We start from the raw sequence: 17,731 nt of genomic DNA on the forward strand, positions 1-17,731 counted from the left end.
GGAGGTGTAAGAGGCTCCCAGAAACACCTCTCCTCAGGCAAGAGTGGAACTCAGCAAGGGGCTAATCAGTCATTTGGATAAACAGACCAGGTCTGGGCCGGGAGTCCACACACCCGGGTCTAGCCCAACTCTGAGCCCTTCAAAAGCCTGGCAAGTCACATGATCTCCTGAGCCATGGTTTCTATTCCTGTAAAAGTGTGCGTGTGTGTGTGTGTGTGTGTGTGTGTGTGTGTGTGTGTGTGTGTGTGTGAAGGGGTTGGATGATTCCTTGGGATCATGCACATTCCCACCTTGCCGAACAGGGGCTGTGGGAACCTGCATCCCCTTTCCCCAAGGGGAAACAGGGTCTCAGCAGCAGCTCCTGCAGAGCAGGGCCAGGCAGAGGGAGGGGCTGGTGGCAGCAGCTGCTCTGTAGAGCCCTCCCCGGAGCGTTAGAACCAGGATATCCAGGCAGCAGATGCCTCAACTAGTCTTACCCTGAAGCAGGGCAGGGGGCCTAGAGTCTGGGGAGCCAGGAGAGCTTTGGCAAGAAAGAAAACAACTTATTCACAGTTGCCATTTTGGAAATGAAGACATTTAGAAGGTGAGATGGAGTAGAATGGTGCCACTCTTGTTTTTCTCTCCATTGACCTAGACACTAGCAGAACTGAACTCATTTGGTGTTGATGTGTGGTAAACAGTGTTGAGTGTCTGTGAAGTGAGGGAGCGCTCCTCCATGTAATAAAAACTATGTGTAGGGTTGCCACATAAAATTAATCTGCTAAATCTAGCAATCCTATGTATGTGAGTTTATCTGGACTCATAGAGGAAACTTCTCCCCAAAGCCTTTTTTTTTTTTTTCTGGAGAGCCCTATTACTTAGGCGATTCCGATTCCAGGGTCACTAGTCCTTGCCTAATTTCCTGTCCATGGCTTGAGGACTGGACCTCTTCTCTTTTTCCCAAGGACAGTATTTATGCAGGCTCAGCACACTAAGTGGATCTCCTTGGTTTGAGGTGTGTGTATGGGCGGGGGGAGCAGAGGACTTGCTCTCACAGGAGACAAACAGCCAGACCTGCCTTCCACCCTCCTTTGGCACAGGAGGATGAAGAACTCTATCAGAGGATTCCTTGACTGGGTTGCACCAGGCCCTGCTCTGTCTTGGAGAAGCCTAGGGGAGCCCTTCCCGTCTCTGGGCCTCTGTTATCCTACCTATGGAATGGGAGAGTTAGATTTACAGTAGATTATTCCATAGGTTAGAGGCTGCTGTTAGGTGAAAGGGAGAATTCATCCACCCTCACATAGACCCTGATGATACAGCCTATCATCAAGGGGCTGCAAATTCCCTCCCGCTCTGTTCCCAGTGCACTTATTTACAGGGGATCTAATTCAGTATAGTGACTGGAGATGGCTGGACCAGGGCTTCAGATCAGGTGGGAGACTACACCACACCCAAACCCTTTCTCTCTGCAAAGTCTTGCAATACTCTTTTCAAAAGTAGCCCAGAGTAATTTGGTTACTTCTGCATATTAGTCACGATGGAGGCGTTTTTAACCTCATTTTTACAGAGGAAGAAACAGAGACACAAAGAATTAAGAAATTTATCCAAGGTGACAGAGCTGGTAAATAGTGAAACCAGGATTGGGACTCTAGCAGCCTGACTCCAGGGTCTCTGCTCTTAACTACTATGCAGAGCAGGAAACTGAGGCTGGGAAGGTGAAGTAACCTGCTGTCATACAGCCTTGTGACTGTGGAGCGCAGCTATGGCTCAGGCCTCGCATGCCCGAGCTTTGACCACTGCGCGGCGCTGTCGGGGCAGCAGCCGGTCTACCCGCTCAGCTCTTGCCCACGACCAGTGCCCATCTCCCCTTTCACCTCCCAGAGGTTGAGATAGGCTCAATTTGAGCTAGTGCTACTCGTTGCTGGGTTCCTGAAGGGAGGCCAGGGGAAAAAGAGGCCTAACGGGATGATAAGAAACCGAGCCGACGAGAAAAAGGACACAGGACCAACCTTGGGTGCACAGGATTCTGAGAGAGGAAGGCAAAACTGGCTCGGGGCTGCGGTCAGGGTTCTAAGAAGGAGGTCCTGCTGCCTGTCAGTAGAGTCTACAAGTCCAGCTAGAAAGTTGGGGGACAGCCCTTCAGTGAGACTAGGAGTGGGGGAGAGGGGAAAACTGAGGGAGGGATTCCCAGACCCACGAAGAGACATCTAGGCAAATGAGGGGTTTCCACAGGAAACGGAGACAAAGATTCACCGAAAGCGAGAAAGACACAGAGTCACAGAGACTGAGACAAATGGATACCGAGACAGAAAAAAGTCGGAGTGCAGGCAAACTCTGAGCGACCGCCCGGTCAGCGCTCCCGGAATGCGGGCGCCGCACAGAAGTTTCGGGGAGGGAGCGATGGGCAGGCGGCGCACTCCCCCGCTCTCCCCGCGCACACTCCCGCGTCCAGAGTCCAACCGCGCGGCAAGGGGTGGCGGGGTTCCCGCCTTTGAGGGAGAGGGGAGCAGTCGAAATCTCTCACCTCTCCGAGGCCCGAGGAGAGCGCCAAGTTTGCTCCTTGCGATCACTCAAGTGCGTCTCTCCTTGGGCCGGAAGCCGCTCGGGCTCCAGCAGGCCTGGCTCCCGCGGCGTTGGTCCGGGCGCTGCCTTGGGGAAAGATGATGGGTGGGGACTGTCGCTACTTCTCCTGACTGGCGCCCGCGTGAACCTTAACATCCAGGGGCCGAGCGCACCGAAGGCAGAGACTCCAAGGAATGGAGGGTTTGCAGGATCTGCGGGGAAGAGGAGGACCCGCCTCGGGCCACCCAAGCCTAGCTCCCGCCGCGGCATCTGTTCGTTCCCGCCGGGCCCCTCCGCGGAGGCACTCCGCCCGCCCCCTCCCGCCCCGCCCCACCCGGTCCAGGGAGCTCCGCCCCGGGCTCACGCTCTTCCGCCTTAGGCAGCCGCTAGGTGGGAGGGACGAATTCCCCGACCCCCCACCCCGGGAAGGACTGGGGGCCGAGAACGGTCAGGGTGAGGGAAGGCCTCAGCTCCTTCCTCCCGCGCCCCGGGTGCAGGCCCGAGCTCGGGCTCCCGGGGCAGCGGAGAGAGCTGCGAGTCCGGTGCTCGCAGAGAGGTGCGAGCGGCCGAGGTGGGCCACGAGGGGGCGCTGCGGCGCTGGGGGACACCCCTCCCTGCCTGCCTCAGTCCCCCGCCCCCTCCCCGCCCGCGCGCAAAACACACTCGCCCTAGAGGCAGCGCGGCGGATCCCGAACCGCGGCCGGAGCGGAGCCGGAGAACGGCGGTGGCGGCGGCGGCACCATGACCCTGGGCAGCTGCTGCTGCGAGATCATGTCCTCCGAGAGCTCCCCGGCCGCGCTGTCCGAGGCCGAAGCAGACATAGACGTGGTGGGCGGAGGCGGCGGCAGCGGTGGGGGGGAGCTCCCTGTCCGCTCCGGGCCCCGCGCCCCCCGGGACGTGCTCCCGCACGGCCCCGAGCCTCCCTCGGAGGAAGCCGAGGCGGACGCAGCTGAAGATGAGGAGTCCGGCGGCTGCTCGGACGGCGAACCCCGCGCTCTAGCGCCCCGGGGGGCGGCGGCCACAGCGGGAAGCCCTGGGCCAGGCGCGGCGGCGGCCCGGGGCTCGGCTGGGCCCGGGCCGGGACCGCCGTCGGGGAGCGCGGCGACGCGGAGCCCGCTGGTGAAGCCGCCCTACTCGTACATCGCGCTCATCACCATGGCCATCCTGCAGAGCCCCAAGAAGCGGCTGACGCTGAGCGAGATCTGCGAGTTCATCAGCGGCCGCTTCCCCTACTACCGGGAGAAGTTCCCCGCCTGGCAGAACAGCATCCGCCACAACCTCTCGCTCAACGACTGCTTCGTCAAGATCCCCCGCGAGCCGGGCAACCCGGGCAAGGGCAACTACTGGACGCTGGACCCGGAGTCGGCCGACATGTTCGACAACGGCAGCTTCCTGCGGCGCCGCAAGCGCTTCAAGCGGCAGCCGCTACCGCCACCGCATCCACACACGCACCCTCATCCGGAGCTGCTGTTGCGTGGCGGAGCTGCGGCGGCAGGGGACCCCGGCGCCTTCCTGCCGGGCTTCGCCGCTTACGGCGCCTACGGCTATGGCTACGGGTTGGCGCTCCCGGCCTACGGCGCCCCCCCGCCGGGCCCGACCCCGCATCCGCATCCACACCCGCACGCCTTCGCTTTCGCTGCCGCAGCCGCCGCTGCGCCTTGCCAGCTGTCGGTCCCCCCAGGCCGTGCCGCTGCGCCTCCACCCGGACCTCCGACGGCCTCGGTGTTCGCGGGCGCAGCCTCGGCTCCGGCCCCTGCGCCTGCCCCGGGCACAGGGTCGGGCCCAGGCCCGGGGCCCGCAGGCCTGCCCTCCTTCCTGGGCGCGGAGTTGGGCTGCGCCAAAGCCTTCTATCCCGCGTCACTGAGCCCTCCCGCAGCCGGCACCGCGGCTGGTCTGTCCACCGCACTCCTGCGCCAGGGCCTCAAGACGGACGCGGGTGGTGGTGCGGGCGGCGGGGGCGCTGGGGCCGGGCAGAGGCCTTCCTTCTCTATAGACCACATCATGGGCCACGGTGGCGGCGGGGCAGCACCCCCGGGCGGAGGCGAGGGCTCGCCAGGATCGCCGTTCGCGGCGGCGGTGGGCCCTGGGGGTCAAGCCCAGGTCTTGGCCATGCTGACTGCCCCGGCCCTGGCTCCAGTGGCCGGCCACATCCGCCTCTCGCACCCCGGGGACGCGCTCCTGTCCTCAGGCTCCCCGTTTGCCAGCAAAGTCGCCGGTCTCAGTGGCTGCCACTTCTGAACCCCGTCGTGCTCAGGGCCACTTAGGCCCGCACTCCTCAGCCTCTCCCGGGAACTCTTGCCGTCCCAGCAGAACTCAGGGAGTCTATTTATGAAGACCTTGGGCCGGCGCGCGTGACTTGGCACTTAAGGCTCCACGCTCAGAATCTGATAGTTGGGACGAAGCGGGCTTCATCGCTCAGGGAGAGGTTCGGGTCTACGCGACGAGGTCGCAAGCCAGGATCCCATTCCGTTTTGAGCTGTAAAAGGGGAGGGGGGAGTCTTCGCTTTTTCCCAGCCTCTGCGCCTCTGACAGCCCCGGAAGAATGCGTTCCCGGAGAGATGCCCGCCCGGGCCCTGCGGATCCCGCCAGAAACACCATCTGCGCAAAGAGGTCTTCCTCTCTGCCTCTCCCTCACTCCTTCCCCTACTTTGAGGCCCTGTTTGTCCAATATTATAATTTAAAGACACCTATTATCCGCTTCGTGCTTAAAGGAAAATTCAACTTTTTTTACTCTTGCTGTTCTCCAAGGAAGTTCGTTATCTCTGAAACCTAAAGCTCTGTCTGCACAGGCAAGCTGAACGGAGATGTGAAGCGAGGAGTCTCCACAATTCCCGTGGAAACCCTGGATCCCACTCCACTGGGGAACATCCTTCCTCTTTCGTGTTGGGGTGCTTTTGAAGGAACTTTCCCCCTTTCCCGTGGCCGGCTGGGTCCAGCCAACCAGGGCCAGCAGCCCTCTCAGCATTCTGCTCTGTCTCAGGCCCTGGGATATTTATTGTGGCTAAAGGCAATGAGGTTGGGGTGGGAGAGGAGGGTCTGGGTCAGGGACTGGAGAGGTGGGGGTGGGGTGGGCGAGGGCGCATCCTGTGGCAGGGGGTCCTGTAATTATGTGTAAATATCTGTACAGCGGGCTGCTATCTGCATTCTCCGTCCACTGGGTGAGCATCGATTTAGACTTCTCCACTGCGGGGAGACTCAAATCGTCTGATGGTTTGTGTGGAAGAAAAGAAAAATCTGTCTCCCCCAACTTCCCATTGGTGTCAATTGAATAAATGTATGTGAACTCCAGCAGTTACCAGCTCAGTCTGCTTGCCTGCACTCCCCTTTTTCCCAGTCTGGGCTCTCCCAGAAGACCCCCAGCTTCCAGGCAGAGGTGGACCAAGGTAAAGCCCTGGCCAGCCCCAGGCGGGCAGAGGAGGGCTTGGACTTATCATCAGGTACAGGGCATACTATGGCCTTGTGTTAATGGGCCTTCACTGTTAATGGGCCAGGACTCTGGGAAGCCTGTGACCCCTTCAGCACTTTCATTTTCGCTCTGGTCCAGGAAGGTTTCTGCCTGGGATTCCGCAGAGAGGTTTTGTTTCAAATGCACCTGGGGAGTCTTTTTATTTTTGAGTTTAGACTTTAGAGTGGCCTCGGCAGATTTGGGTGCCCAGTGCATATGGATACTACACGCATTAAGTACAATTCAAATGCCTGTTTTTCTTGCTGCATTTTTTATGTGCCCTCTGTGTGCTGCTGTGTGCGGAGGCTTTTATGGAGCTTGTGATTCGGGTTTGTATTCGTTTGGGTCATCACATATCTGTGCCTTATTGTCTTTCGTTGTGGGGGGTGACTTGTGTTTCAGGATATCTGTGTTTTTATTTCTATGTGTATTTGTGAATGTGTGTCTCTGTGATTCTCTGTCACTGTCTCTTTTTATGTCCCTAAGAGAAATGTTTCCCTTTGGCCACTGTGGGGCCTTCTTTGATACCCCCTTCCCTACCCTCTATGGAACAGTTGGGTGAAAGACTTGAATTGGGAACTGTGAAACCCCTCTCTTTTCCAGTCTAAGGAGATTAGAGGTTCACTGTGTGCTAAAGGAGAGAGTCAGTGCAGACCTACTCCGTTAGGGTAAACCTCCTCTCATAGCCATGAACTTAGGATAAACGTCCAGGCTCATAAATAGAACTTATTGCCCGAGTGCAAAGCCACTGGGGCTGGCTAGAGTCTTCCATAAGCTCTTTGACCCTCCCAGCTTGATGCCTGTGTCTGGGACTCCCAGTGGCCAGACTGGCAAGCATGTTGGGTGAGAGGTGATGCTTTGGATGAAACAAAGATGGTTATTTTATAGCTCTTTTCTCTGTGCATTCAACTGAGGTTATGGGGAGGAAAAATATGGAGGTACATAAGAGGCAGTTCAGCTTTTACAGAATATAGACACATGCAGAGGGTGAGAGTTGGGAGACAAGTGACAGAAGGAAGAAGACAGATGTAGAGAACTTGAGAGGGGCAGGTAGGGAGAAGCCATACAGGTCTCTTTAACCAGATTACCAGGCATTAGCAACAGTAGGGGGAAAGGAAGACGAGGACAGAGTGCCCTGCAGGAAGAGGGTCAGGATCAGGGTAGGAAGGATGCACCAGGGCTGGGGAAGAGTGGTTGGGATTCCTCAGACGAGGTTTAGGGTGCATATGGTAAATGCAGCCCCTTAGTCAGAGGTGACGTGCCCTCTCTTCCATCTTGTTGAAAGACTGCAGAGTGGAGGGAGATTGAATTCAGTTGGCTACCTCCCCACGATTTTATCAAATAGCCCAAGAGAAGTAAGGTTAGATTCCATGGTAAAAAGAGGGAGTATCTGTTGATACTGGGATCGTGGTCTCTAGCTGGCTGCTTAGTTGACTTACGTTGCTGGGTTTGATTTTATTTCTTTTCACTTGAGGAAGGTTGAACATGACTGTGTGTATTTGCCCTCAGTAAAACACTTTGTGGCTTACGTGATCTCACTTACCATGAATATGCCACTCCCAGATATTAGGTTGGAGCTTCAAGTAAAAGTTTTGTCAATTGGTTTTTTCTCTCTAGAAGAGAGAAAATTTAGTCAGCCAGAATTCATATCTGATGGTGGATAGATAGATGAGATACTCCCACAACTACTACCTTCCAGGAGAAGCAGCAGATCTAGATTCCTCAATGTGACTTAATGAACATGTGTGTGTGTGTGTGTGTGTGTGTGTGTGAATTTATCTGAGTATTGCTTTGTGTTTATGTGTGTGTCAGAGAGTATCAGAAAAATGCAGAAATAAAAGAATTGGGGAAGAGTGAGATGCACCCTTTCAGGAGTTTCTAGGGAGCTTGGGACCCCAGACCCATAACTCAGACCCGAGTTTCCCCGGGGGGTCAAGAAGGCCAGATATGGGCCAGATATAATTATGGGTGAGAGCTGGGGGCCAGAAAGAAGCCACTGATGCCCAATTGGCTTTGGAAAATATCAAAAAGAATTGCTGAAGGTAGAGAGAAGAAGGGTGTTTGGAATTTGGGACTCCTTTAGGTTGTGTGGGCCAGAAACTTGTTAATTAGGAGCTGGCAAAAGCCCACCTGGGACCTAGACTGTAGGGAGGCTGCAAGGAGAAGGATGAGGAAATTGCAGATTTGTCTGGTAGAGTTCTTCCCCAGACCAGAGAGGCTCTATAAATGGCTCCTTCCCACCCTGCGGATGCACAGGGGTGGGTGTTCAGTGTAAGGCTGCTGACTTAGAAGGCCAGCCTCCAGGGAGGAGAAACAGGCCATCCCAGCTCCAGCTTCTGCTGTGGGTTCCCTTGCTGTCTGGGTAGAGATAGCTGAGCTCTGCCCCGGTGGGCCCCAACAATCGGTGACAATAATAAGAAAATATCCAGGGCACACCTTTATCTCTCGAGGTGAGAAAAAAATTGCTAAGAAATCGGATTGGGGTTCAGAGAGTGCTGCCGAGAGCGGGCAGTTTAAAGGGGAAGAAAATTGGCGAATTTCACTGGTCAATTTCACTTCATTTCGTTCAATTTCGTTCAATTTCATTCCTTTTCATCCGGTGCCTGGAGGCCCGAGGCCACAAGGAGGGGGATGGGGTCTTTCCGGACAGAATTTCTCCCATCTTGCAGATTTATTTTCTGTGGCTGAGAACAGCCTCGATTCTCAAACTTTGACATTCTTTCTGCCACGGCGAAGGGCAGTTATTTTATATTATTTTATTGAAGAGTATTTGGTTTGGGTGATCGAGGCACATGGTGAACGTCTTCCCACTTCTCTCTTGCAGGCCAATTAAAGTGGTTAATTCTTTTCACCGCTGATTCCTCCCCATCCTTCTTTCTCCTGGGGCACCCCGGACCACCCAGGAGCGGGAGTTGAGGTGGGGGCGGACACTTCCCCTCCATATCCAATTTGTTCTCGCCACAGCAGGCGCGTCTTCGTGGTTACAAAGCGCTTTTCCCCTGATGACTTTTTTCCCCTTTTCAAAAACACTTCACTCTCTCCCCTTCAACTAGCAACCGTCCCCAGGCTCACCCCTCCTCCTTCTCCGCTCGGGTTTATTTAAACTTCGCCTCCTCCAGCGCCGCCACAGCGCGCACTTAATGAAGTTGAAGGCTCGGTGAGCCCGGGTGAAGAGGGTTTGGAATCTGTTGAAAGGGCCGTTTTGTGACACTGATTGCGGCGGGGGTGGGGGCGGTCGCGGACCAGACAATGACCGATCGGGCCGGTTTTCCTCCGCATTGGGTCAGGCGAATAAAGGCGCCGACGTTGTTTAAACGAGGGACCGTGCAGGAGAAAGGGAATAGAGATTTTGAGTGTGGAGCGTGCCTCGTAGGATTTCGAGTTTAGGGGGCGGTGGGAGGAGGCTGCTCTCATAGGGTCTTTACGGGCCAGATTCAGAGTATAATTCAAACCCCGCGCATCCAGCCAAAGAGAAGCGAGGAGAGTTTAGGTTTGCGCCTAAATTATTCGGATACATGGTCCAATAGGTTGTCTAGGCTGGGACCTGGAGATGTGTCCAGGACCGTCCAGGATGATGAGACCCAGCTCACATTTGTCCATGGTGCTGGCTCTCTGAGATTTCTGGAGAAATAGTGAAAGAGAACTAAAGGTGGCAGAGGTCGTACAGGATAATTCGACCTCTGAAGCTTTTCATCTATCAGGGTATTTGAGAGCAAAACAAATGTTAATTGGAGTTTATGAGCGGAATTATTGTTCTTTAAGGTTGGCACAGACACGTCCTAACAGAAAGCTGTAAGAAGGACAGAGGTTCCCAGCTCTGGTTTTGGGAACGAATATTTCCGCCAGCTAGTGGGCGCGGCGCCGCGCGGGGCGGAGCGGGCAACGCCTCCTTTCGTAGCCCAGCAAGCCGTGAGGAGGGAGGCTTGCGGCCGCTTCGGAGTCCCCGAAGCTTCGGGCTGCTGAGGAAGGAAGGCAGTCGTCTCTGGTACCTGTGCCCCCAGGCTGGACTGGGCGCTGACACTGTCGGGGTTGTTTTCCGACCCTCGCTCCACTCCCAACTCTGAGTCCTGGGTCTCTGCGGAGCGCTCTCTTTTCGCTCCACGCGGACTCCAAGCGGAAGTCTCTCGCTGTACGCACCGTTGCTTGTCTCCGTGCGGCAGGGGTCTGCGCTGGGTAATCTCCTCCCGCCCTTGCCAGCCTCCTCGCTGCAATTTCGTCCTCCTACAGGGGGTCGACAGGGTCCTGGTCTTCACCTGTCCCGTGCCTCCCCCTCTCCCGTCCAGCCAACTGGACTTGCGCGGCCTGGAGGGGTGCGCATCAGACCTGGCACGCGCGGGTGACAAGGAAGATGAGCAAAGCTGCCGCTACCGGGGTCCCGCGCGTTTTGCCGCAGGGAGCCAGGGACTTGGTGCTCTCTGCTCGTTTCCCCGATGCTGGAAAATCGCCTCAGGCTGGTCTCACCTCCGAGGGCATTTCTGTCTACGCAGTTAGAAGTATCTTTGGAATTGCGGTTGCACGGATCTTAGGACTGAAAATGAATTATTGGGAGGAGGCATTGACAAAACATTTAAATTCATCTCTGATCCCTAAAGATCACCGCGGCACTGAAAAGTGTATTTCAAATGATCTGTGTAGACACTGCCAAACTGTTTGTGTGGCGGGGTGGGGTTGAGAGGCGCTGAGGGTACAGGAGTGAGGCTTATTGTCGAAGTTAATTCGCGGCCGCTTACGGAGGGGCCTCGTTTTGCGCCCCTCTTCCCCAGCAGGTGTCGGTGCCATTAGGACTCCTTGCTTAGATACCCATCCATTCAAATGCAGATGTGCCGAGTGCAGGCGGGTGTGGGTTGACGCTCCCCACCCCCCCACTCCGCGCCCGCCCGCCCGGTCTGCACTTTCCCCCGGGGCCGCCTCTTCTCCTGGGTGGGCCCTGAGAGTTCCCGTCTCAATGGCGAGTTCCGTGCAAACGTCCCAGTCTTTTTGAGCTAATTCTCGCATGCCCTAAGTCAACCCAGTCAAAGAAGGCAGCTGGTGAAGTTATCACTGCGGACTCAAATGGCAGCAGCCCAGTGGCGCTGGAAGACCATACGGCTCCACTCTCTTCTTTGGAGCGGAAGGAACCAGGCCCAGATCATACAGAGGGTCGGCTGCGGAGTCAGGAAGTGTATCCAAGAACCTGGACTCTCTGTACAAGGAGCTGGATCCCCGGGCTGGAGGCGCTGGTGGGCCGGCTTTGTGCCCAGCTCCCAACGACCTGGCCGCTGCAGCCAGCCATGCTTAGTGGAGGCCCAGGCAGGCTGTAGTACGGAGGACCATTCCTAGCGCCCTTTTGCAAACCCATGGGTCTTCGACATACCATGCTGTGGGCAGATGAACTGGGTGGCCGCTTCCAGGTTTTGATGCACACCGGGCAGCAACTTTGGCCTCTGATCTGCACCTCGCATTTTGGTACCTCAGTCCCTCTAATGACCATCTGAAGAGTGTGAGGCCAGCGTCAAGGCTCAGTCTGTGTCTAAGAAGAGTTTTCCTGCCTGAGGAGTTACCTGGCAATAATCAAACACAGGCGAATTAATTTGCCTCCAGCCCTAGAGATCTCTTTCTTCTTTGGCTCTTTCTTTCCCCAAATATTTATTGACCAATTTCTCTGTGCTGGGCTTGTACTGGAGGTACTAGCAGTGAACATCTGCCTACATTCATTACAAGCAATCTAACTCCGGTAGTTGAGAACCAAAGGAAAGGCAAAACAGTGATTATCACCATATTTGAGGTAAAAAATATGTTTGATGTTTTCAGGGTTAGGAATGGTAGATTTCCACTTTATGATCATGTTTTCAGGTATCATGGTCCACAAGTGTGTATGTACTTTTTGGGTATTTGGGGGTCTGTGACTGTATATGTGTGTGAGAGGGGACCAGTATGTGTCAGTGTGTGTGGGTGGCTCTGTGTGTGTTAACATGTATATTTGTGACTATCAGTGTGAGTTTGAGAGTGTGGTCCTCTTTTTTTTCGGTGGCTGGGGAGAGGCTGGAGGGCTATAGGTGTGGAGGACTGGGATAGAAGGGTTAGGAATAGGTGTCTGCAGGGGTGGGGCGGGGAGGAGGCCCAGAGTTCTGAGCCTCTTCTCTTATTCTTCTAGCAAAAACTGGGACCTGTCCACCTTCTCCCTACTTCTTTCCCCAGTGCAGACAAAGCTGAGAACCCGGAGCACCCAGTTAAGGTACTGAGGGGCACAGTGACTTGGCCACTCCCTCCTATAGCTCCAGCTTTCTCCTTTTCCTGCTGTCTGGCGTCCAGCTCCTTTGGCCTGTCTTGGGTTCAGGATGGATGGCCAAGAAACTCCATTATTTTGCCTCTGATCTGCAATCCTGCCAGGTGCTGTGAACCTCTTTCCTTCCAGCCTGCGCATAGGGACTTCATCAGTGATCTTAGGGGACTTTGGAGCCTTCCCTTCCATTCCCAGTGAACTATTGTCCAGCAGTGAGGGCCTAGGTACAATTTGTAACACCAGAGCTTGTAACGTTCCAAGGCTAACATGGAATTTACGGGGAAACAGGTCTGGAGAAGTGAAGGTGGAGTTTGTCCAAAGGTGCTCGGCAGGATGCAGATGGAAAGTTAAAGCCTGCAGGCTCTATGTGCCAGCATTGATAATTAAAGCATTTGGCTAGATATTTTGAGGAAAATAAAAACCCAGGATCTCTCCTTGTACTTTAAGAAATCTGAAGTGTTGTCAGGGCTAAAGATAATTCTGAATCCTCCTTCTTTCCCAGTGGCAGGATGGGAGGAAAGTCAAGGTCAAGGTGTGAAAGAGCAGACAATTATCTGGATAAGTCAGGGCATGAAATAGGTTGCCCTTAGGTGGACAAGGTGCTGGTGGCAGTTCAGAGGAGTGTGGGTGAACAAGAGCATCTTGTGCTCTACCTTACTCTGGGGTCCTGGGCTCGGGAAGGCAGCTGAGTGCTTCCCCCAGCCCCAGGCCACACAGATGGTTGGCTTTGAGGAGGGGTGGGGGGAATGGTCAGAGTTTTCCAGTAAACCGCCCCTTTCTCTTCAGTTGTCCCAGGCAGTAGCACCCCTCCCTGCCTCCTAAAAGTGTTGTTGGTGAATCTGTCAGCCAGTTCACTCATCTAGCTACTCCAAGTCTTGCTTCCCAGTGCCCCATTTGACTTTAGAACTTTCACACAGTGGAGAATAAATGAAGAAAATCCTGGCCATCTAGGCCTGAGGCTGTCCTGGCTGGGGCCATTCCTTTCTGGGTCCGGATGTGCTGGCCAAGCTTCAGGGTTTAGAGGGATGGAGGTGGGGGGTGTAGTAGGCCTGCGTGTGTGTGTGTGTGTGTGTGTGTGTGTGTGTGTGGTGTGTATGTGCGCGTGCGCGTGTGTGTGTTGCATTCACGCAGGCAACGCAGGAATTCTGAATTATACTTACCCCTGGAAAGCACCAGAGCTTTGATGCCTCTTTCCCCTTCCTTACTGGTCTTCATTTTAGCACCTACCTTGAAGATGATTAATTACTTAATACTGGAATCACTTCGTGAATTGTATAAATGTCTAATCATTGTGCGGTATACCTGAAACTAATAAAAAAATTATATAATACTGGGCGCAGAGAAGGGGAAGGGGGGAGGGGATTCCTGATTCTAGCCAGGCTGCTGGCTTTCTGTGACTTTGGGCCAATACTTCCTGCCCTCACTGAGCCTCGGTTTTTCTGTGTGAGAAATGGAGCCGGATTATGTTAGTCTGGACTCAGGATCTGGGGGTCAGTGACTTCTCCCAGCTCCTCCTTCTAATCTGCTGAAGAGTTCTCATTCCTTCCTCACCTCCCTCTGCAGTGAGGGTGTACCATAGGACAGTGGTGGCCTCTCACAGGTTGTGCTGGGACTCCAGAGACACAGCACAAGTAGTCGCCTCAGGGCTTCCACTACATACAGGGGCAGTGGGGTGGCTTGGCTCCCTCTTTTCCGGACCCAAGGGGCTTCCACCCAAGACTGTGGGATTTCTCCTCCTGTGGTAGGGTTATAAAGGGGTGGCCAAATGTCTGTGGACACCTTGGTCCCTCAATTCTGTATGAACCTGTCATCTTTGTGGAAGATGGGGAGTGTGGGTGAGCATGAAGGTGAGTTGCCAACTGGCAGCTTGCTTAGCTCTCACACTGCCCGTTGTGTCTCTGGGCTGGTGCTGGAGTAGAGGGGTATGGAGGAGAAAGCTGGCCCAAAATGTGAAAGGGAGCTTCTACCCTGGTTACCTTTTGTGCTTGTCTCTGTTCACCCTGCTCTCCCTTCTGGGAAGCCCTGGGGAGTGTTTGAGTGTTTAGGGAGAGGTGAGAGACACAGGGCTCTTCATGGGAGCCCGCGAACTGGAACATGTGTAGGTGATGGTCACGTGGGGAGAACAGCACCCAAGTGGACTGGGAAAGAGCTGTGACTCTGCCTCCTCTTTCAGTGTCGCCAGAAGAAGACAATCTAGAGAACTTCAGATTTTTGTGGGGTTGTATCAGAAAGTACCCAAAGTCTGGGGGTGGGGGCATAGACTGCTGCTGTCAGAGACAAGTGGGTGTCCACAGACAGGGGCCCAGAGAAATGCGGAGGGCTGGAGAGGGAGAGCTGGGCTCTGTCGTCGCTTTCCCCGGAGCTGGGGGTGGGGTTTCCCGGTGACTTGTCTCCTCTCCGCCTGCATCAAGGATTATTGCTCTCAGATGCGCTCCGCACCCAATTACATTCTATGAACAGAAAGAGCACCAAACGTGCGTACAGGAATTGCAGAAGCAATTCTGGAAGGCCGAGGCCCGGGACCTGAGTCCACGAGGCTTCCAGCAGGAGCGTGAGAGGAGCTAGGTTCCCAAAACCCTCCGGATCCAGATCCAGAGCGCAGGCGGGGCCCAGCCACCTGGGGGCGCCGCTGGCCCCGAAGTACCCGAAGCTTACCGGCGCAGACCAAGGTGACCCCGCCCCGCCGGGTCTGACCCTCCTTTAGCGGCTCTGTAACCTTGGACGCTCTTACTCCAAAGCGGGCGACCTAGCGCTGAAAGGGGTGACTCTGCGCTAACCCGGAGATTCTGCTCTGAGCGGGCCTGACCCTGTGTTAACAGGCGTGCCCCTAAACTGACTGGGCAGATCCTCGCTAAGAGAATGTGCATGGGAACCAGGTTGGCTCTGTGCTCTCGCTATCAAGGCTTACCTGCACAGATTAGGTGCTGAGGCTGTCCATTCTTCGTTGTAGGTCCCCTAGCTGCGGCACCGAAGCTGGGTCCCCACCCCCATACTGGTGGCTGCTCCATCCCTCCCCCAACTGTCCCTTTAGGCCAGTTCTGGGACTTCGTTTGAAGAGAAGCCTGGGCATGCCCTGCAGCCCCTGAGACAAGGCGTTTACAACGTTTAGAAGGTGGGTGAGGGTGGGGAGGGAGAATTCTTAAAGGGAACTGATTTTGTGGAGGCTGGGACATCTCAGGGGCCAGGGCTATGAGTGCCTTCTTGTGTTTTGTTTTCACCCCAGCAACAGGCTTTGCTTCTCCCCACCCCACCTCCTTATACATTGGCACCTCTATCTTGGGCAACTCCATCCTCTCTTGGGCCCAGTATAGCTCTCTGTAAAATGACATGAGCTCATCACCAGGTCCAGGCTGCCCCTCATTTGATGGAATGCTCTTCCATATCCACCCACCAGTCTCAATGCATTTCAACAAGTGCTTCATTACCCACTTTGGGCCTGGTCTCTGTCCTGTTCTGAAGAGATGGTGGTGAACAAAACAGATGTTCCTGGCTTCAGGATGGTGACAATCTAGTGGAGGAGAGGAAGAAGCATACAAGTGCATCGCTAATTAAAACTAATATGGGCTCTGAAGGGAGAATAGCTAGGGCTTTGAGAGAGAATAGCTGGAGGATGTAATTAAGAGGTAAATCACTCCCTGACTCTGGTAGGCTGGAACCTGTTGAAAAGAGTGGCCATCACCCAAAACTCTATCCTGTCTGACTCTGACCTCGGTCAACAGAGCTTTTATTGTTGGGCTTACCAGTCACTATAGCCGCAGGGAGCCAGGGTCCTCTATCTGTGCCACTTTCTGTCCCGAGAGTTCCTTGAACACCACCAGGAACGATTCACCCTTCATTCTTACACCCAGAGTATCTTCAGACCCCCTTTCTTTTCCCAAGGTCATTGGAGTTGGAAGCAGCACTCTGCCCCTCAAGAACAAGGTGTGGAAGCAGGGCTGGCTTTGGGATATGAGACTCTTTTAATTCTGAGAGCTCTTTACCCAGCATGGCATCTGGCACTGTAAATAGTTGTTCATTGAAAGAATGATTCTAGGAGTCTGAGTCTACCATTTGATGAGCCCAAAAGCCAATGATTCCATGGCTCATGTATCTAATTATCCCTTCTCTCCCTTTCTTACTGTTTCACTCCCAACTCAGGTGTCACCTCCTCCAGGAAGCCTTCTCTCCCCTCTGTTCCCTTCCTCCCAAGCCTGGGTTTAGATCCTGCCTTTTGGGCTCCTACAACCCCTGGCACTTTTAAAGAACTTTGTGGTATATAATTCTGCTTACTACTCTATCTCCATCACCAGACTGGGAGCTCCTTGAGGGCAGGAATTGAATCCAATGCATTACTTCATCCCCAGCACATGGCACAAGGTCTGGGATGTGAGTGAAAGAATCAACCACAATTTCGAAATGCTCCAAAAGTGTGTTGCATTACCCAAAGACAAGGAATTAATGTTCAGAAATTTGACCCTTAATAAAGCAATAATGGTCTCTGGTGCCTGGTATGGTGGGGAAGAGAGAATGAGCACAGGCATATTCTGGGCAGGGCCTGGGAACCCTGAGTCCCAGTATAACAAGACACCTGAAGGGAGAGATGGGGCCTTTACTCAAGCTCAGTTCATCTCCATTCTCATCTCCATTCCAAAAGGAGAGTGGTCTGGCAGGGCCCTCTGAAGGAGGGGGCCAGAGAGCTGCCTCCCCAACAGCTCCACTTCGCTCTGTGCACCAGCTGTCTAGGGAGAAAGCCTGCACTTCTAGAGCTGCACAGAGAAGATGAGGGCTCCCTGCCCAAGGGCAGAGGCTCCAAGTGTTTGTTGGGGGTGGGGCAGGGTGGAAGAAGAAGATGGGCTGGGCAGAGGGAGTGGCTTTCAAGGGCGTGGGACAAAGAGGCTGACTCAGCTGGGAGCCACAGGAGATATCTTTCAACTGGGGTTGGAGAAAATTCATTTTGTTTTTAACTCTTTCATGACTTCCAGTCTTGCCTGGTTACCCAAACTACAGAGACCTAGAGGACAATATATAGTCAAGGCTGGGGCAGAAATAATCTCAGAGAAGAAAATTGAGTCCTCAATATAGGAAAGCACTAGTCTTCTCTCACCCCCATCATATATTTTCCTTAAACATGTGTACTCTGGGGTGTCGGCGGGGGGGGCACATAGCTGAAAGAACAGAGAGTTCCCTGACCACCCATCTGCCTCCCATGCACCAAAAATTTTACTGGCCCTACTGTGGTTAGGCGTTCCTGGACTAGGCCCACAGTAGGGGTGGGGTGTAGGGTGAGAAGCAGGACGGGAATTGATCTAATTTCCTATCCCTGGGGAAGCTCATTTTCTGATGTTGCTAGCTCTTGGTGCTTCAGGTTAGGGGCAATAAGTTCTGGGATGAGGGAGTAGGCACAGGAGACTTCCTGGAGGAAGTGGCATTTGAGCTGGGCCTTCAAGGTTTGGGAGAATTTAGACAGTAGAAGTTTGGGTACAGGAATCTAGGGCATCCCATCC

General features: G+C 54.4%; 1 protein-coding gene across 1 annotated transcript; it reads left to right on the forward strand.

Annotated features, from left to right (window-relative positions):
- The first annotated feature begins 3,184 nt into the window (after positions 1 to 3,184).
- FOXD2 (forkhead box D2) lies at positions 3,185 to 5,832 on the forward strand. The gene has a single exon (XM_011367658.2). It carries the CDS (start codon positions 3,283 to 3,285, stop codon positions 4,777 to 4,779), a length of 1,497 nt encoding a protein of 498 aa, XP_011365960.1. The 5' UTR covers positions 3,185 to 3,282; the 3' UTR covers positions 4,780 to 5,832.
- Positions 5,833 to 17,731: the final 11,899 nt, after the last annotated feature.

This window comes from Pteropus vampyrus, unplaced genomic scaffold (assembly GCF_000151845.1).
Source record: "Pteropus vampyrus isolate Shadow unplaced genomic scaffold, Pvam_2.0 Scaffold135, whole genome shotgun sequence".
NCBI classification, from domain to species: Eukaryota; Metazoa; Chordata; class Mammalia; order Chiroptera; family Pteropodidae; genus Pteropus; species Pteropus vampyrus.